We start from the raw sequence: 21850 nt of genomic DNA on the forward strand, positions 1-21850 counted from the left end.
TATTAAATGCAGCAAAAGTTACTTAAGAATCTTTAAATTTGCTATTTCTGGGGATTAATCATTAAGATGCGGTTAATACACAAGTATCAGAAAACAAAACTGTATTTTAGTTACCATTTATTTCACCAAATCAAACTGACATTTGACACACAATTTCGATTAAAGTCATAAGACCACATGCCATTTCATATATTTAAGCACTGTGTTTTGAGTTACTATTTACATGCTTATGAAAATACAAATCGACGAAAGGTCGACCCTTTGGCAGATGTGGTTCAAAATGAGATAATTTCAATAGATTCTAAAATTGAGAACGAAATTCATGTATCTAAACTGTTACGTTTTAGAATTATCGCATTTTTATTCATGTAAAAGTACAAACCGACAGACAGTCACCCTCACCCCCAAGGATTTGGTTACAAATTTAACACATATCTACACTTTAGAAGTTCAGACTACAACCCAATTTTATCCCTTTATTTCTTTATGTTTTTATATTATTGTGTTCGCTTGTACTAGTACAGAGGTACAGACTTTTTTTTTTTTTTTTCGGATAGATTTTGATCAAAATTGGATAGAATTCTACGAATTTCGTTGAAAGATCATATATCAAATTTTATCCGCTCGCTGAAAGCATTTTTGCACTATCGTATTCACAGTTAGATAGATATATTCGAAAAGCGTTTTTCTGACTTAGGAAGATCCGAAGGGTAGAAATTCATCAGCATCTCGAGTTCGATTTTTTTCACGATTACAACGCATTCTGTTCCTGATCCTCGCATACAAGAAAGTGAAAAATAAAATACAGACAATGAAGGCAACTTATAGCTGTAGTATTTTATTACAAAAATAATTTTACAGATATCAAAAATATTTATTAAATGCATGAACAGCATAAATATCACAAAAAAAATCTCAAATTATTTGGTAGGAGGTAGACATTTGCGATAACTAATCCAAAAAATGAGGAAATAATGGATTTTTTTTGTGATTGAAACTATCTTTTCGCATGAAAGATAATGAAAAATACTGAGCAGAAGATGAATATTCAAGGAATGGATCTAAAAAAGCCTTTATATTAGTTTGAATGGGGGGAGGGGGCTTTAATAAAATTATCATAAATTTCAATCAAAATTCTGCATGTTTGTCACAACTTTCAAGCTATTGGGTCATCAAGGCCCAAATAAACTCGGTTTTAAATAGAAGCAACATCAAAATGCTGGTTTATTTTAAAACCAAACCCTCAATTCTGTAAGTAAACCAATTACGAATATCATTATGATATAAATTGTACCGTCATGCCATTGCATCCATCGAGCTGCTTATGACTTGTAATAGTTATATATACTTTGGTACATATTGTGATATTGTACAACTGTGAATTTGCATTACCCCTAATTAATGTAATTAATTTATCCACTTTATTCATGTTAATTTCTTATTATTCTATTACTAATTCCACCAGCAAAGAAACCCAATAGAAATCAATGTTTACCTTCGTGCTCTTATTTTTAATAGAGGAATGCTCCGAAGTATACACACGTTGTCTTCACGTGCATCACATTCCTTTAAGTTTGTCGGAAGAATTTGGAGACCCTCTCCCCCCGTATGTATGATAATTATTCCTTTAAATGTTGTCAATTAATATTCTTCTGTCCATTCTATCTACATCTTGTAGCTTATTCATGTCGATACTTAGTCCTTTGAGCAATAAATCTTTATGGATTGCACCGATTGGCTAATATAAACTAGAATTCTATACAAAGTATTGTGGATTGAAGATCAGATATCATTTCGGTCATTAACTTTTCTAGATTAAATGGTCTCATGAAGGCTTAATATGGAAACTTGTAGAATGCAGTGTCATTTCAGGGCTTAACTTTTCCACCTAAAGGAGGTTTAATATTACAGATTTCTTCCCAATAACTTGAATTAATCATATGTCAGTCATAAATGGCACTTCACTTTTCTGCTACCAGGGTCCTGGCATAGGGGTAGCGCGTTTTCCTCGTGATCTGGACGTCCTGGGTTCGAGTCCCGGTTCGGGCATGGTTGTTCTTCCGTTGTTCTATCTGTGAGATGTGTGAATGTGTCCTCCTGTAAAAAGGGGTTGTGCAAGCGAATGAGTGATGCGTGAGTAGCAAAGTCGTACTCTTGGACCTTGTTGGCGCTACTAAAAAAACAAGAGACGCTCCCCCACCGGCTTAAAATCGCTGTCTTCGTAACAGCGGGCTTGTCCGTGCCAAGTGCCATAAGAAACAACAAGAACATTTCTGCTGATAAAATTCTGCGGGTGAAACAGCAAATAATGCCTTTCACAGATGCGTCAGTTACTAAGCGGTCTTAAATCCTTTTTCCACGGCCCGTTGCCTTTACGGGTATGGTCGTAAACCCGCCATCTGACCCATAGTAGAACCACTCTCGCTTGTGGGTGTCAGTCGGGAGCTCCCCGTAAAATGTACAAACATCAAAGAGCTCCAGATAATCACAAATAAGGGGAAAGAAGGCAAAATGCACCGGGCTCAAGGCGCGCACAGGCCGTGGGAACGGAGTTTTATATGAGGAAATAAAACTTGTTATGCCCGATGAGGTAAAAGAGCGTTACTCGTGCAATCCAGGAGTTATAAATTCGCCTACAGGTCAGATAAGAGAGAGAGTTAGCTGCTCGATATTGATACCTCAGATGAATTCTGAGCGAGGACTGTGATGAATCCGTGGTCCAGTAGATATTCAGATGCGAGTTATTTGTGTCTCTAAATGTATTGGACACAATCATTAGAACTGCACATATTATAATTATAACTAATCTATACTTATAATTACACAGTATAACTAAACAAATTCAATAGCAGAAAGTGCTGGTGGATTTTCACATTACTTGGACAGTTTACGTTTCACATTACTTGGACAGGGCGTTTGTTTTGTATTAAAGCCCTGTGAACATGCATATTAGGCAAAAGCCATCTCATTTGGTTTGGATTCTAAGCCGATTTATCGACAGATTCCACCTATTTATGGTACAAATTAATATGGATTATCACTATCATATGGTATATCCACAGGGAAAAGTAAATATACCTTAGAATGTAATAATATTCAGACAGAAATGTCTCAAGAATCAACAGAAGTGGATTCTAGAACATAAGTACTCGCTAAACCGTCAGCAAGGTCTCTGGTAACAGATTCTGCATCTTGTTCATCCAACAGGTTGGTCAACTTGGTGATAACGAATGTCTTGAAATGCCTTAGTTTGGATGGATTCAGCTTGGACATGTCCGGCAACAGGCTTCTCAGAAAGAGTTCATTGGTGTCCTCCGACATAGATTTGGATTTGGAAGATTGCAACATAATATTTTCTGGTGAAGAAAAATGATCAGTTTTTAATCGTTTGGCTGGCACTAGCTGGGTGGTGCCGTCATCAAAGATGACCAAGTGATGCTTTGTAAGGGATGGGCTAGAGTTGCTCGGGCTCACTTCACAGTCGAATTCGACATTGCCTGCTATGTTGTCCTGGCTTTGCAGAGTTGCGGAATTCTCAGCTGAGGTTTGCACAGAATTTCTGAAAAAAAAAAAAAACCCAAATTAATAAATATATATATTTAAATAAAATTTCATAAATTAATAAGATCTTTTGAAGATGTGTTCAGAACAGAATATTTTCGGGCAGAGATGAGTTTTCTATTTTTTAAATAATTTATTGTTAAAAATTTCTAATTGATAATCGTTAACGTTTTGAAAGCCCTCTGGTGGCGGCATTCGATCATTACAAACTAATGATTTAGTTATAGTTCAGTGTTTTAAAAACAAAATAAAACGATATAGACATTTCGACGTCTTTTAATAAAATTTTAATTATAGATCTCAATGCTAACACTTAAAGATAGAAAATTAATTTCGTTACTTTGTGTATTTCATTATTTTTTCTTTATTAAAATATCAGTATCGATCCTGCTTATAAAAGAAATAATCGTTTTCAGTGATAATAATTACTTAAGGTGGATTTACACTCAGTCAGTTATAAAATTCCAGTAACATCAGGCATGCGCAGAAAAAAGATTAAGCATGCGCTGAAAGAGCGGACGAAAGCAAATTCTTGTCTCGAGAAACAAATACTTGCTATTGTATAGTTTCTGCGCATGCGTGTTCTTATTGGGTGGATTGTAACTGGCTGAATGAAAACCCTACTTTAGAACAATAACTTTGTGCATTCTTTCAGAATTGTTTTATGTCTCTGTATTCTTGTTAGTAAAGTATTAAGTTCCTTCAGAATTCTTATAGGTTAATGTATTCATATTCATGTTTACTCTTTAATTTGAATATGATAATAAGAAGTAACAGTTAACAACAAAAAAATAAGCGTTTTAATTGTTCACGCTGTATCTTAAGCCTAATTTTGATTCAAATACTATCCACTACAGTTATAGTAAAGTTTTAAAATAATATAAGTGTCTAATAACAGTTTCTAATTATAAATGTCATTTAGAATCGATGCACATCATAACTGAGGAAAAAAATGAAGAGAAATAAATGCAACGATAAAAAAAAAAACAGTTGATATGAAATTTCAATTTAACCAGAGGAAGTATTCTGTTTTTAATTTTCTAGAATACATCCAAAATATTGAATTTTTGTATTATGTGATGAATATTTAATGTATGTTTCGTACCATGGGAACGAAAAATCGAATATACATTTTCGAACACTTCCCTTTGACCGAAATAGAGAAAATCTGTAACAAACTTCAGACTTTGGTGTTAATGCATAGTCACTGAAATAACAAACGATTTAATTACGAATGACTTTCAAATTATTGGCATATTAGTATAGTATCTCCCATTTTACAATTAATTACAATTTTTTAATATAATATAAATAAAATTTACAGAGCTGCTGACTTGTGAATCAATCAACCAAGTGCCAAAAGATTTGATCCACACTCATATGTAAGCGAATCTGCATACATAAAAAAAATACCCTTCGAATAATGTTCTGGTTATTAAACAATAGTTGATTTTAAATTGAATAATTCAAAAGAGTGAACTTTTGTAAATCAACTGAAAGTATAAAATTAAATTACGTTAAAAATACTGAAAAAAAGAATCTCAGAGTTCTTTAAAATTGCATGGCCCATTAGGCAATTGCCTAACTGGAGGTCAGATATTTGATTAATGCAAATGCTTCCTAGATACATAACAGTTACGAAATTAAAACGGTTAAGTATACAACAACCCTAACCAACGAAAACATAAAATAATTCTTTTATTATCTATGAATGGAATGTTCTTTACATACTGGATATCAAAATATTAGGTGCTTGCATGTATTTTGATTATTATTTCACATTAAATAGGAATTTATTGAGAAAAATTGATATAATATATATCAATCAAAATATTTTACATCATTTTCTACAACTTTTTTCCATTTTCGTCGAATAAGTCTTGCAACTAATTGTCTTCACATTTTTTTCATCCTACAGGCCATTATTTCTCAATGACACAGAAATCACCACTTTTAAATCGTTAAAACCCAGACCGACAATTGGGATCTGACAGAGCAGCATCACCGTAAGTTTCTAAAAGTGTCTGATGGGCTTCGGCAGTGGATTTCGTCAAATCAGACAAAAAAAAAAAAAAAAAAAAAAAGGAATGAATGTCGAAAATGCAATGTGGAGCGTTCTGTGATTGGGGTCTTTATACAGTGAATAACTCAATAATACTAAATGGGACACTTTCAAAATGATAACAATAAAGTAATAGTAAATTGGTAAAATCTAAAACCATTGTCGTTTATATAGATACTTCGCATGTTTGCCAATAGATGTCGCTGATTAAAATACATGCAAGCACCAAATACATGAGAAAAAACCAGACACTATACCTAACTACCGTGCTAACTAAACAACAGACTTCGAACTAGCACATCTAATTGCAGTTCAGGCAACCCTCAACCGGATACAATCTTTCTCGGAAATTATAGTTTTGACTTCGTCTTGGAAACAAACAAATAACCCAAACAATGTTTCACTTTTCTGATTTGAACAAAAACGAACTTGTCTGCTGCTGTTGGTCTCGGCCGACTAGTTTTTTCAAAGACACCTGCATGTTCTTTGTCTGCCTTCTATTTTTTTCCCAGCAGGAAAGTAAGGACTTACTTCCGCTTCCGCAAGAAGTTCTTGATGAAGAGCATGGCATTGTAGAGGTGCCATTGTTTGCCCGACCTCCGGTTGCCAGACTGCGTCTCCTTCATGGCCCGGTTGAAACAGCATCGCAAGACGTGCCACTTGTTACGCAGATCGTACACTGTAGAAAGAAAAGAAAATGCAGACTTTGAGAAGTCTTGAAATGGAAGATCTGCTTATATTTATAGCTGGATTTTGAACCGTTTCCGTCATAGTCTGTTCATTTCTGTGTCTTTAGTATAAATCTCTTTTAGCATGTAATAATTTTGTTTCCAGGATATTTTTTCAATTGATATGACAAATATGAATTAAAGATTCTAAAGTTCTAAATAATGCGAATGCAACTGGTGAAATTATAAATTATCTACTTCGAAAGATACCCAAACCTTTGGTCGCCATTCACCAGTGGGTCACGGCAAGATCTTGACAGTATATACATCCGTCCATCTACCACTTGTCAGTAAATACATTACAAAACTGAATTTTAATCGAAGTAAGTTGACATAATTTTCACTTACCCCAAAAATCTCCTAATTTTTCTATACAAGTCACATGGTAGTAACATGACAAAAAAAAAAAAAAAAAAAAAAAAAATTAGAGAAAAATTTTAATGAAATCTACGACAGCAAATTTCAAGTTATCATGTGAGAACATTATCATTTTTTGAGTCATTATTTGTCTTAATTAATTTAAGTCATTAACCAGTTTAAACCGGTTTGAAACCATCACGGGACTTCTCTATCGGTCTTTATCCCCTCCTATCTCTCTTTATATATATATATGTTACGGCCAAAGCCCGAAGTACGGCCAGTTCGCGAATTGGCTGGCCAATTCGCGAACTGGCCAAGAGGTTTGGCCAAAGTCCGAAATACTTGCAATTAACATTGTATTTTCGACTTTGGCTGGCCATTTCGCGAAGTGGCCGGGTATCCTTGGCCAAAGCCCGATGTGATAATCTATACTTATAAATAAAGCTCATTGTGTGTGTGTGTTGGCGCTCTACAGTCCAAGCCGTTTGACATACAGTTATCAAATTTGGCATATGTATACCTTGGAGGTCGAAAATGTGCACCCTGCAGCGATTTTTAAAAATTTTTAATTAGAATTTTAATTAAAAATTAAGCGTAATTTCGGCGTTTTGTCGCTATAACCAGAAAATATTACAGCACAAAATCGATTTTTGCATCAAATTAAAGCTTTTTTTAATTAAAGCTTAAAATTAAATTTATAAATTATGCTTAGATTAAATTATGCTAAAATTTAATCTGCACGAGCACGTCAAGTTTAAAAAAAAATAGCTTTTATCAACGTGTTGCCATCACATTGATAGAAGTTTAAATTAAAAAATAAATCAACTATTATTGCAAATTTAATAAATAAAATTGTAATTTTCGGCAGGTGTCTGTATAAAATGAAAAAAAAAAATAATAAAATAAGATATTTTCTGAAAAGTAAAAGGAGGAAAAGTTTTCTATGAGCTTTGACAATACCTATATTATTAATTCAATGAAACAATTTAATTTAAGGCAAACATAGTTTAATGTACTTAGGATAATCATTCTAATCAGCGACTATCAGCTAATTTGGGGCATACATTTGCTAACAAAATGGTCTAAAGGAACTAAATAATTATATTTAATATAACTTTAGTCAATAAATGCTCCAATGAATCAGGAATTTTAAATTTTTACATAGGTCCTCTGCCCTTTGTATCATATTTAACAAAATATTCTTGAGACACCAATATTTTTAATAAAAAATCAACCAACTAAATGAATTATTAAAGCTGACTGATTTATGAAATTTCAATATCACTCTTCTATAAAAACTGGCGATTTTAGACTACTTCACCGACTGTCGCAATGAAGATACGCTAATCCTCTGCAGGGTTTCTCGACAGTGATTGACCTGTGATTATAAAAATGTTGATTGTTCTAAAATTGATGCATAAAAACTTCATAAATTGGTCAGATTCATCGCAAAAGATAAGGACGTTTATTTATTTATTTAAAAGTTGGTGTCAAGAGTATTTCACAGAATATGATTCCTTGGGACCAAAGGGTTGTGTAAAATTTAAAATTCGTAATTTATTGACTGAAATAAAATAAAATATTTTTATTTGCATCGTCCTTTTGAAAGTAAAAAATTAATTTTACGATGAATCAGAGAAATTTTCGTTGAATAATTCTTTAAGATATTATATAAATTATTCTGCAGTGCACATATAATTTCATTGCCAAACGACTCTGATTTCAATTTTTATATTTAAAAAAAGGCATGGTTAGCTTAAATATAAAAAGCTTTTATATTGATTGCAGTTTAACATTTCCACTTTAATTTAAAATAGAAATTTTATGGATACTGACAGAATATTAGGGAAAGTAGTACAATGAAACAGAACTGTTTAAGGCCTACATAAAAGTACGACTGAATCATATAACTACCAAAATATGAAGCTCAAAAATATTTTACAGAAAAGGCTACTAAGAGAACAAGTTACATTAATTGAAAATTTTAGCGATCATTAATACTGGTGAACCAGTATTATTATTAACTGGTCGTCAAAGGCGACTAGTGGTAAATAAATATAATGACATTCATGTATAAAATATAAATAAGGGCATGTTGTATGTGAAATTCGACAGATGGTGCCAACAAAGAAATGTCCTTAAATGATATTAATAACAAAACTATTTGTCATTCATATTTGTTTTAATTAGCCCTTATTTTTACTATTTGCCTTTGCAAGAAATTTCATATTTTTTGAAGCGATATTTCGGGTGACAATGTGATGTGAAATCTTTAACATTAGGTCCATGGAGCAAAAAAAGACTAAGGATCACCCTTAAAGGTAATTGAAAACTGAATTCTCAATTTGCCTTTGTATTCATACATGATACGCAACGACTTTGCTCAAGATATAATTCGTTCATTTTGAAGGGCACAAATCTAATCTTCACACTATCACGTTGTTACAGTATATACGTTCACTGAATAATTTCTATTATGGCTTTAATATGAAAACAGAATAACACGAGATCATATTTTTATATATTACAAGCTTATTTTTAACTCAGAGGTGTCACTTATATTTGAACTCGTTTCTGAAACAATTGTACTTAAAAAAAAAAAAAAAAAACAGTACACAGAAGTACTCACTTTTTAAATACTTCATTTTTAACAGGGTGTAAAACAATCTGCTCGATTCCTTTCTTCCTACTTTGGCCGATCGTCCCAAGCCATTTCGCGAATTGGCCGGCCAAAGCCCGAAATCAAGAAAAGATCGGACATTGGCCGGCAAGTTTACAGCAACGTTGGCCAGATCGCGAACTGGCCGATTTCGGGGTTTGGCCGTAACATATACATATTTTCTAGCTGGCAAACAAAGTGTTGGAGCTCGACCGATTTTGAGATGAAATAACAGCTATGATGTCATAGTTCTACGTCAACCTTTTAAAAACGCATCTGCTTTCAAAGAAACATACATAATAATAAAGCAATACTGTTAAAAGCAGGTCAACCTTTTAAAAACGCATCTGATGTCAAAGAAGCATACGTAATAATAATGCAATACTGGTAAAATCAGTCAAAAAAAAAAAAAATATGCGATTAAAAGATGATGAGGAAAATTGCCATTAATGTTTTCTTCATTGCCTACGCGATTTCGAGCTTCAAAACCCCTAAATCAAAACAATATCATGTTCTCACATGGTGAAAATGGCAATGGTTTTTCCAAAAGGTTTTCTCATATTCTTCAATAAATGTCTTATCCCCCCTTCCTCCGCATAAAATTGGGGTGTTTGAGTGAGGCCACGAATAACTTCCATGGCGTTGGTGAACGGTTGTTATGAAATATAGATATTTGTTGTAAATCTAGCATTTATACTTATATTTAGTAAGCCGAATGCACTAGTATACTAGTACATTCGGTATATTAATACTAGTACAAGCGGTAGATTTACAAGTATCTATATTTTGCAAGTACTAGTGCTAGCACATTCGCTAGAACAAATGCTAGATTTACAACAAAGATATATATATTTCATAAGTACATTTGGTATCGGAGTACAAATGCTAGATTTACAACAAAGATTCATAAGACTAGTACTAGTATATTCGGCATAGCTGGAATATGTATTTTAGACGCCTTTTTTTTCCAGCTGATTGACACCAAAATTGGCTTGAAACTATAACTATAGTCACAAGATAATACATACAATTTCATTGATTTTAGTCATTGCATTTAGGTATTGCTCCTTTTACATGCCTACAAAAATACGAACCGACAGACTGTATTTTTGTATACAATTTGGCTCAAAATTTGATACATTTATGCTTTATATATTAAAGCAGTGCACCCAATTTTATTTACCTAGCTTTTTGCGTACGTATGCGATAAAAAGATGATTTGTTTCAGCTGTCTAACTCAAAGAATTTTTGAGTTATCGTGTCCTCTTCGTCTGTATTTCGTATACGGGAAATCAAAAACACATTTAATTTAATGAAATTATAATTTTAAGGAAGAAATGAAAATCTGCAAAGAGACACAGAGGAGAGCGGAACCCTTCTACGGAAACTTTATTACCGGTAAACATCATCGAAAATGAATGAAGAATTTATCAATCTATCAGCAAATATATTACTACAACTGAATTTTAATCGTAATAAATACCTGCCTAACCAACTTTTACAATTCCTTTTGCTAAAGTTTTGAAAATATTACTCCCTTTTAAATTGCCATACTTTTGTGATTTGGATTTTCGGTGCTTGAACTCAAGGTACTTCTTAATTTCCAGACATATAACAAATGAAAAGAGTAATGACATGGCAATTAATTCTTTAGTAAGTGGTTGTGCAATTTAAATTGAGGATTTACTTATTAGATAACATTTAATTAATAAGTTCAAAGAATTTTCGGCGATGTTACGGATTAAATCAAGTATCGAAACAAGCTGCGATCTTTGAATTCTTTATGTCTGAAAATAATTCGAATTGATGTGGAATTCAGTGCCATTATCAAAAGAAATAGAAAACAAGCGCACTCTTTATACAGGCAGTTTAGAAATACTTTTTTCATAAAATTATATTTAACAATGTTTTTTTAATTTTGTCTCTGAAAAAATCCAACGCATCGAGAATACAATGCATCGATGGTATTTCTTGATCTACGTAATCATTTAATCTTTCAATAATAAAAAATTGAATAATAAAAATATAAAGAAGTGTTCGATTTATTACAAATGTTTTTGATTGCTTTAATGATATTAATTGCTGTTGATTGTTGGTTGTTTTAATGCTATTAAAGTTAGATAACATTACACTGTTAAAAAAAATTCTTAACTCATATTCTATCTTTTTTATAAAAATTCAAGATTATAATTAATTGATTCCGATTCGAAAATAACTTCGACTGATGATAGTTTCAAAAATTAATACTTTAAAACACAGATGTCAAAGATGAATCGTTATTTTTCCTACAAAACGATATAGCAAACGATATCTTAAAAATTTCTTTGTACTCGCATATCATCTTTTGTAAATGAAGGAGTTTTCAAGGCCTTATTTTTTTCTAGTTTAGATCTCATAATTTGAATAAAATTATGAAATAAATATACTCCAAAGCGAGATTTAAAAAGTTTAATTACTGTTCTGTATAGTAAAATCTTTAATAAGTACTCAAGATTATAAAGAGCTTCATTTCTATAAATAATAATTTCAAACACTATGACTTTTATTAAAACTTCCCGGGAGTTTTTTTCAGAATAAAAAATATTTAATAATCAAAACTGTTCTGATTGCCATTGCCATAATAAAACGATAAATTTTGTTTTCATATCATTTTCTATGAATTCTTTCAGTAAAGTTCCATTAATTCTTTTTAATAAGCAATATTTTATGGATGTTTGAGAAATATTTCCTTATACAATATTTCTTGAAAATGGAATTAGAATTCCTTGAAATGTTTTCAGTATTCACAATATATTTTAAAATGGCATTATATATATAAATGTAAGCCATGTAATTTTTAATAATTAACTATGATTTGCATTTGACATTCTGAATTTTATCCCATGATAAAATAAATATCGTCGAAGAAGAAGAAATAAGGAAATTTGTCCAATTTGGGCAAATCACATACTGTGAGGTCAGATAGAAGAATAGGATGTTTAAAAAAATAATAAAATATTTAGCTTTTGAAAGCAAAAGAAACGGAAGAGCTTTTGTGACTGAATAGCATTTAATGATAGATAAGAATTGGAAAAGATGTTGCACGTAATAATAACATTCATGTCTAAGAATTTTTCAAAGAAACTGCATTTAATTGTCCATTTAATGAAATTCATAATGATTTACAATTGATATAATTTCCTATTTTTAATAAATTAAAATCCAATATTTTTTGACTAAAAATAAGACTCATCTTACGACAAGTCAGAGCAAATATTCTAACAAAAAACAGCGGGAGTGGTCTCCAGAAAACTTTTTCGCATACTGTCTAATAAGGGTTATTACAGAGAACGCCCTGCATGGCATTGGCGTATTAATTACGAAATATTAACTTTTGGCAGGAATTTAATATTTTTGCCGAATCAATCGCATGATCTTTGGCGAGTTGTTTTGTCGTTTAAACCTTTTCATGCAATTAATAGTAACCGAAATTCAGTTTTAGATTATCTTTTCCCAGCTGATTGAAACAAAAATTTGACTCAGAACTACGCTTGTAGTCACAAAATCAAATACCATATTTCATATATTTAAGTAGTTGCATTTTTGACCTACCATGTTTACATCCTTCTGAAAGTACAGATCGACATACGGCCAACTACTTCTTGGATTTATCTCAAATTTTGAAAAGACTCTACAATGTAGATGTTAAGTTTTTTTTTTTTTATCTATCTAGAATTTTATCTATATAGCTCTCTCCATTTTATAGTTATAAGTTTATATTCGAACAGCAGACAGACCGATTTCCTCTGAACGGATTTTGATCAAAATTGGACAACAGTCTACAAATTTGATATGAAAACTGTACATCAAATTTCATCCACCTAGCTCGAGGCATTTTCCAGTTATCTTAGTTACAGACAGACAGACATCTCGGCAGAAAAACATAAATCGAAAAATATGTTTTTCGGACTCAGATTAATGTTAAGACGTGGGGAAGCGTTAAAATCTCGAGTTTGGCGATCCATTTTTGACGGTTACAACACTTTCGGTGACATAAATTTCATTTCTGCAAAACGAGTTTCCAAAGCTAATTTTTTACACAATTCGTAATAGTATTTTTTTACTGTTGGGAAACCAGAACACATACGAAGAACTATTGCCAGAACATGTTAACTTATTCTGAAGAAGATAAAAAAAAGTATTTGAAAACAGACGATTAACAATTTCGATCAGAAACAATCATTTATTTTTAATTTTATGTTTCTTATTAATGAAAAACAAATTATTTAATTATTTTGAAACATTCCTTAAAACCTTTTATTATACTTCAGTAAATATAAACAAAATTTGAAACACTTATGTAACAAAGAGTAATAACTTATGGTGTAAATTAATTAATTGGTAGCTTCCAAAATTCGTTTGATTCAAATTCTCATTTTAATTAAAACAGCTTTCAAACGATTAAAAGATTTTGAGCATTATAATAATTTACTCAAAATTAGATTTTGCAAGAAAAATATTAGGCCTGAAAGTATTTTAATTAAAAGAAATTCTAGATATATCAATTTGACATAAATGAAAACACGCTGATCTAACAACTACAATTGCATGACACAGACTGAAATACCAAAACTTTAAGTGCTAGATGATTTTTAAAAAATTGGAACAAAAAATCGTTTTTGACTAAAAAGTGGTATAAAGCAAAACTCTTCTGATTTATAGATGTATCAAATAAATTTTTTAAATTTTTGCAGATAGTTTAAAAAATATATTATCTGGTTCCTGAATCTTAAAAAAAAAAAGCAGTATTTCTAGTCAGTTTTTAAATATTGGGTTTCAAACTGATAAATAACACGAAATTTTCATTTTTTTTTTATATTGTGAAATAATAAATGAAGTATAAAATATTTCTAAAAGAACAGATTCATTATTCTCGAATTCTGAAACTGTAGAACATAATAAGAAATTATAATACCAAATTTGGACAAAAAAAATACCCATTAGATTTTAATTTATGAGGTTTTCCGAAAGAAAATTCCACCAAAAATTGGAGATTGCAAAAATAACATTAAAACAAATATAAAAATGAGTGCAACTTCCCAAAAAAGAGACTTAGAAACAAAATTCACATAGTTTTATAAAGAAATCTGTTGTTGTGACACGACACTTTACAAGCCCGCTGACAATTATCTGACAGCGATTTAAGTCGAGTGAGCGTCTCTTGTTTTTTCAGTAGCGGCAACTAGGGCCCAGAGTATGACTTAGCTACTTCATGCGTCACATTCGCTTGCACAACCCCTTTTTACAGGGGGGCATATTCACACATCTCACAGATAGAAGAACTATGCCCGAACCGGGACTCGCGCCCGAGACGCCCAGATCACAGGGAAGACGCGCTACACCTCTGCCAGGACGTTGGTAAAGAAATCTGTTCAAACATAAAGAATATTAGATAAAAGAAATCCTAATTTCGAAAAAAAAAAAAGAAATCGACGTCTTACCTGAGGCTCCCATTTCATTCGCCACTTCATTCCACAGGTGGTCAATGTATGTCCTGTATCTATGTTTCGGATGGTGTGGGTCGTAGATGGCAGGCCTCGCCTTGATCAGTTGGATGAGTTTCAGTTCGTCAAATTTCGATTTGGATGTCTGTGGCAAGAAAATAATAACCGAGTTAAGAATTGACTATATTTTTTAGTTACATAATTTAATGGGTGATATGTACTTGTATATTAATCCGGATAATATCCACTATGAAAAAAAAAAAGAATAGATTCATGGCAAATGTAATGCAAAAAAATATTGCAACAATGAACAAATATGATACACACAAGATAAAATATTGTCATTTGTTTTAAATTCCTTTTCACTATGAAACAGATGTTTACCACTTAAAAAAACATTTTCGCATTCTGTTCTTTTTGACTAGATTAATAGGAGTCATTATACTTGCCGGTATTTATTGTACACCTATCAATAACATCCAATTTTTGAATTTTTTAACTTTCTCGTAAACGAAGTATAGAGAAAATATTGTAATTGTAAAAAAAAAAAAAAAATCTACGATCACAAATTTCAAGTTATTATGTGAGAACATTATTATTTTTGAAATCATTATTTGTCTTAATTAATTTAATTTATTAACCAGTTTAAACCGGTTTGAAACCATCACGGGACTTTTCTAATAGTCTCTCTCTCCCTGTCACTATATATATATATATATATATATATATATATATATATATATATATATATATGTATATATCATGATAATTTTTTTAAACTTTCATTTTTAATTTTTCTAGCTGGAAAAACAAAGTTTTGGAGCTCGAGGGATTTTGAGACGAAATAACAGCCATAGTTTTACGTCAACCTTTTAAAAACGCATCTGCTGTCAAAGAAGCACACGTAATAATAAAGTAATACTGGTAAAAGCAGGTCAACCTTTTAAAAACGCATCTGCTTTCAAAGAAGCATGCATAATAATAATAATGCAATACTGGTAAAAGCAGGTAAAAAAAAATATATGCGATTTAAAGATGATGAAAATTGCCATTTATGCTTTATTCATTGCCTACGCGATTTAGAGCTTCAAAACCCCCTAATCAAAGCAACATCATGTTCTCACATAAAAAAAAAATACAAATTGACAGATTGAAATAATACAAAATACAAATTGACAGATTGAAATAATACAAAATACAAATTGAGATTTTGACAAATTTTCTCCTTGTCGACCTCCTTGAGTTCAATAAACACATTTTTAGAATTATATCTGTTTGCCTGTGAACACGATAACTTAAATACTCTTTGAATCTAGACAGATGAAGTTCGGTGTAGGATTGTTACCCTAAATTTGAGAATATCTACTAAAATTTGAGCGAAATTCATTCAGAGGAAGTCTATGTGTCTGCCTACGATACGATAAATAATAATAATAATAATAAAAAGATCTTGATGGATAAAATTAGCTACACAGAATTTAGTATTTAAAATATGTTTCGTGTGAAATTTTGAACCAATCCATTAAGGGGTTAACCTTTGTCGGTCTGTATTTTCGCGTGCATATAAATGCCATAATTCTAAAATGTAATAAATTAGATACGTGAAATTTGCACACAACTTTATCATTTGTAGCATAGATTCTTATCATATTTTGAACTAAATCAGTCAAAGGTTGATCATCTGTTGGTCGCATGCATACAAACGCGATAGCTCAAAGGCATTTAAAAAAATGATATTTAGTAAAAGTCATCTCGTGATTAAAATTTTAGCCTGTGAAATTTGGGTTTTATTTGTTCAAAAAAATTACTCATTAAATTTTCCTTACTATATTGCAAAGCACAGATTCTCATGTGTGGGACACTGAAAATAAAAATCTGCGTACTCATGATCTTCATAGCTCACAAAAGGTTCAAAATTTCATGCGATGTGGAGGACGGGGATAACACTTTAAGTAGAATGTATACGAGGAAACCTCATTAACCTCACTCACACTGGTTCATTTTCCAAACTGGTGACTTACTTTCACGGGATCATATGACAAAATCAATGACCTCATGGGCAAATTCATTTAAATCGTTAAAGAAATTGGTAATTAATACAGAAATACGATAAAATCTAGAGCTAGTGATGGTGGAGATTTATATAATAAAAAAAAAAACGATTTTCAAACTCTAGTTGCGTAAGCATTCCTGCTATTAAAATTGAAATATTAGAATAAATGAATGTAAATTTCGACGCTCTAAATACATCGCCAGGCTGGATCTAGATACATGGAGTTTGGAAGAACAGTTCTAGATCCATGGAGTTTTAAATAAGAAGGAAGAAAGTATGTACCTTAGAGCCATTGATTTTAAAATTTTAATCAAGTATAAAGCAAGTGAGATTTTTTTTTCTATAATTCCCGAAAAAGAATCAGCAGCAGTACTAACATTATTTTTAGAGCAATTTAAGTTTCAAAAAGAATCATTTTAATGATAATATTGTAGTTCAAACGTCGATATTTATAACTTACCCAACATCTTTTACATAATGTTCAATACATCATTGCAATGAAATTCAAACCATTTTCATTATTTCATGAAATACTAGTCGCCTCTGGCGACCAGCTGTTTCGATAGATATATTGATTATATTTAATTTCAACTAAGTTATTTAGATCATGCTGACGATTCCGCCAACATTATCAAACAACGAAAATAAATATTGTTGCCAAATATACTTAAAAATATGTTTAAAAATTTAATCTAGACTAAAGAATTTTACTGCAATTAACTCCGCATCATCGAGGAGATAATTTTGTGGGACTTTAAAATGGTGTAAAAATCAGTTTGGCGCGGGAATATTTTCGGAAATCATCTCGAAAAAACACTGAAATTTTGCTTAGTTTTTCATTAATTAAAATTAATTTTTTAAAAAAATCTTTCCAAGTTGCACAATCTTAAATATATTTGGGACAAATTTGATTATTCTAATTCAGTGATCTGGCCTTTAGAGCGCTATCATGCACGCAGACGCTCATTTTTAATATAAGTAGAGATTTAATGCATGATTTTTTATTCCATAGTGGAAAGTAAGGAAAATTCAGCTCATGATTTGCTCAGTTTACATCAGGAATAAGGTTACAGTTATAGTGCCGCGAAAGACAACATTCGATTAAATGATAGATAACCCATACAGTTACGGTCAAAATTATTCTGATGATACAGCTGTGCATTAAATTTTAACCCTCTAGCTTTCCCTACTATTTAAATAGCATATGTACACGAATAGACAGATAGACACATGTCCTCCAGATGGATTCCGTTTAATATTTGATACATAAATCTACACATTTTACTTCAAAACTACATTCTAAATTTCATTCATCTAGTTCAAAGCATTTTTAAGTTTTCGAGTTCATAGATTCATGGCTACGATTCTAAATTGTATGCATTTTATGGCGGAAGACCTGAAAAATGGAGAATCATCAAAATATTAATGTCGATGATTACCATACTGGTGATTACCATATTTTCTCTTTGCATATTTTGTTTAAGGAAAAGTAAATAAGAATTTCCCAGGGTGCAACAAGCATATTTGTACAGTGTTTTATAATCATCAAGTTTTGATTCTTCTTTATTCTTTCAAGTTCTTCGTATCTGACTCACTTAATTCATTTCTTGAAATATGTGTAAAAACTTCAATAACTTGATATTTTTTCGAAAAAAAAGTACGTATGTAGCGGTTGTTATGAGTGAGAATAGAACCTGAGACCTTGCGGTTCGCAGCTAAGTAAGAAGACCACAAGACAAAAGTAATTACTCGTGTCCCGTAGCTGTTATCTGGCTTATAAGCTTTCACCACACGTATCGTTCATGTAATTTTTTTAAAATTATATAACATAACTGACGTAATATTAATATTTTGTTACGAACTCCACACTGCTGCCTTTTTATTGCATTTTTAACCATAAGATATTATTTTAAGTTGCAGTAGTAATTTATAATTCTTTGGTATATTTTGCTGATAATAACTGCTAAATTTTGCACTAAAAATTTATGATTACTTAGTTAGATAATCATTTCCAATCTTCATTTACGAATTTCATATTTCATAAAACGGATAATGCACTGTTTCTTAGATTTTACAAGTAAGAATTTTAAAGATAATAAATTTTGGGTTGGTGCATAATTATCAGGCGTTCTCGAACACTATTTATTACGAAAAAAGAAACATAAAAATTCAACAGTAAAATTTTTAAATGGTTAATCCGGAGCATAGTCGCCATATACTTCAATAACGATGGTTGAATGGTCCACATCGAAGTTGTCGGCCAGCATTCGAGTTTTCAAGCTTTTGTCCCCTTCCACGGCTACCAAAAGTGCCTGTCGTCGAAATCCAATGGTCTACCTCTTCCTGGCTTATCTTCTAAGCTACTGGCGCCAGATTTGAAACGAGCAAACCATTCCCTGTATTAACTGATTGTGACCTCACCATTAGCTCGTTGAGATCGCGAAATGACTGCGTTGCTTTTCATTCTTTCTCAAAGTGTACAGTATAATATGACGAATACGAATATGGTTATCGACACGTATTTTATAACCTAAAAGAATATTTTCGTTCATAAATTTATAAAACATTGTAAAATTTTATTAAAATACAGCAAGTCAAAAAAAAAAAAAAAAAAAAAAAAAACCGTCTGATAATTATGCATCAACCCAATAAAATTTGCTCGCAAATTCGAATTCAGAATCGATTTTACGAAATCAAAATAAAGTTACATTTAACGTGCGTAGACTCTTGTACGTTGGCATTTCCTCTATTTTAAATTTTTTTTATTTACTACTGTAAAATTTCAAAAGTTGGAAAATTTCATCGTTAATAAATTTATTACGTTAAATTTTATTTTACTACCAAGTTAAAATTTCGACGAGATAAATGAAAAAAAAAATTGATAACAATAGTAATTAGTAATTACTATATTGTTCAACTTAAATTTATTAATTAAACTTTGTTGATAATCAAGACGCATTGAATTCAGCAATTTAAAGTTTTTAACTAAAATATTTACAAAAGCATTTAAAAATATATTTTATAAGAAAAAACGATTTTTTTTTTCTAATGCTTTTTACGGTAACAGTATGTTTAAAAAATTTAACAGTCTTATGATTTAATAGCAGTTTTATATAAACAGTGTTATAAAAGAAGAAATACTTCAAAAATTAAATATCCAATTTTTAATGCATTAAATTCCTGGTTATAATTCAGTAATCGATGTTGCAATTATTTTTGTAAAGATAAAATAAAACTACACCTCTGATTCTAAATTTTACATACACTTATTGCAAGATATTAAAATGATTAACAACTTTAAAGAATTTTCAATTCAAATATATTGTTTTGAAATGAAATAAAGACAGTGAAATTAGAATAACATTTTATATCACAAAATTATTATATTAATGTTCATTTCAACGTATAGAAAGTACAACGGTTCTGAGGTATACTGAAATGAAGTGAAAAGAAAGCAAATGTAAATATTTCGAACTGTCACGAAAATGGTATAGTTTCGTTCTCTTTCTAGAATTCAATAAATTTATGTAACTGTAGGTAAGTTGTTCGATGATTATAAAAAGTTTTTTAAAAAGATTCGAAACTCTAATAAATAGAGATTTGAAAAACCGGTAAATTTGGGACCCTCCTTTCTAACAGAGACGTTTTTGCCTCCCCCCCCCCAACTCTGGTTATACAGAATTTGAAAAATACTAGTAACGCATTTCAAATACATTGTTTCTTAATATTTTTAGTCGCCTAATTTTTTCTGTTTTTATAGGAAAGATATAAAATCTTGTATATTCATTTTTAAAATATCGATTTAATATTAAAGTATTAACTTTAATTTAAATTTGAACCAAGAAAAATATAATGAGGCTTTTACTTGCATAAAAAACTAGTATATATAATTATTCTATTAAAAAATAAATCAGTTATTAGAATAAACTATACAAGAAAAAAAAAAGAAATTACAGCTGTCTATTTATTTTAGAAGAGACAATAATTTGTAAGTACTGAAGAAAAAACAATTGAAGGGATTAAAAAATAAAAATAATTAATTAAATTATAGTAAATTTTAAAAGATTTAAGAATTTGATGGTTTTTTATGAGTGAGTATGATATTTACATCGCAGTTCTTTGAAAATATAAAAAGAAAATGCATTACAGAATTTATTCATTAAAGAAAAATAAACTTTCTATTTAACAACATGAAAAAAAACTTCACTAAAGATTCTAATTAAATAAATGAAATCCGTTACTCATTCGAATTGCATCAAATAAATAATAAACGACCATACATATGTGGGAATAAAAAGCGCTCGCATCAAACGAATTCCCATTTCACAATCCAGCTGACATGTTTCGAAGCTTTTGCTTGATTCACAAACATGGCGAGCTCTACATAGACAAATATCTTAAACACAAACTATCAGATCTTTCTAAATTAAATATAGGAAAATTAATAAGAAAGAAAATATTAATTAGAACAAGTGGAAATCCCACTCACAAGAACTTCAGAAGTGTGTATTACTTCAGAAGGCATTTCGTCATCATCGGAAGCCATTATTCTGTTTCTTGTCTTGACTCGAGGTTTTGCTTCGCGTCGCTCGAGGTAATGTACTGGTAGAGTCGACTTTGACTCGAGCATGCGCAGAAGCAAAGCATTAAGAATTGAAGCGATTGAAAACAGCTCTCGTCACATCAATCGCTGTTTCTCGAAGCAAAGCATGAATCAACGATTTTTACAATTCTTGAATTCAGTTGAATCTTAACGTGTTTCTTAATACTGAACATCTAATTCAGTTCAAATAGTTTAATATGAGATTCCCATGTTTCTAAATGTAAAGAAATGATCGAAAAATTTTAGAAGAATGAAGTACAATGCCTTTTTTCTTTTCAAAAATTTATGGGGGAAGCAAAAAAAAAGTGAATAATTTGATTTTCCCGATTTTATTATATAGC

The 21850-nt window shown here is 30.8% G+C and overlaps 1 protein-coding gene across 2 annotated transcripts; it reads right to left on the reverse strand.

The window, feature by feature from the left end:
- Window positions 1–817: 817 nt before the first annotated feature.
- Window positions 818–21485, reverse strand: LOC129969705 (transcription factor Adf-1-like). 2 transcript variants are annotated; one of them, XM_056084394.1, is made up of 4 exons: window positions 21420–21485; window positions 14851–14998; window positions 6155–6302; window positions 818–3559 (listed from the first exon to the last, which is right to left on the reverse strand). In XM_056084394.1, the coding sequence occupies exons 1-4, from the start codon at window positions 21450–21452 to the stop codon at window positions 3112–3114; spliced, it is 777 nt and encodes a 258-aa protein (XP_055940369.1). In that variant the 5' UTR covers window positions 21453–21485; the 3' UTR covers window positions 818–3111. The 2 variants fall into 2 exon arrangements, with proteins under 2 accessions (XP_055940369.1, XP_055940368.1); XM_056084393.1 differs by having other exon boundaries at window positions 21396–21479.
- Between the last annotated feature and the right edge of the window lie 365 nt (window positions 21486–21850).

The sequence above is a fragment of the Argiope bruennichi genome, chromosome 5 (assembly GCF_947563725.1).
Source record: "Argiope bruennichi chromosome 5, qqArgBrue1.1, whole genome shotgun sequence".
NCBI lineage: Eukaryota > Metazoa > Arthropoda > Arachnida > Araneae > Araneidae > Argiope > Argiope bruennichi.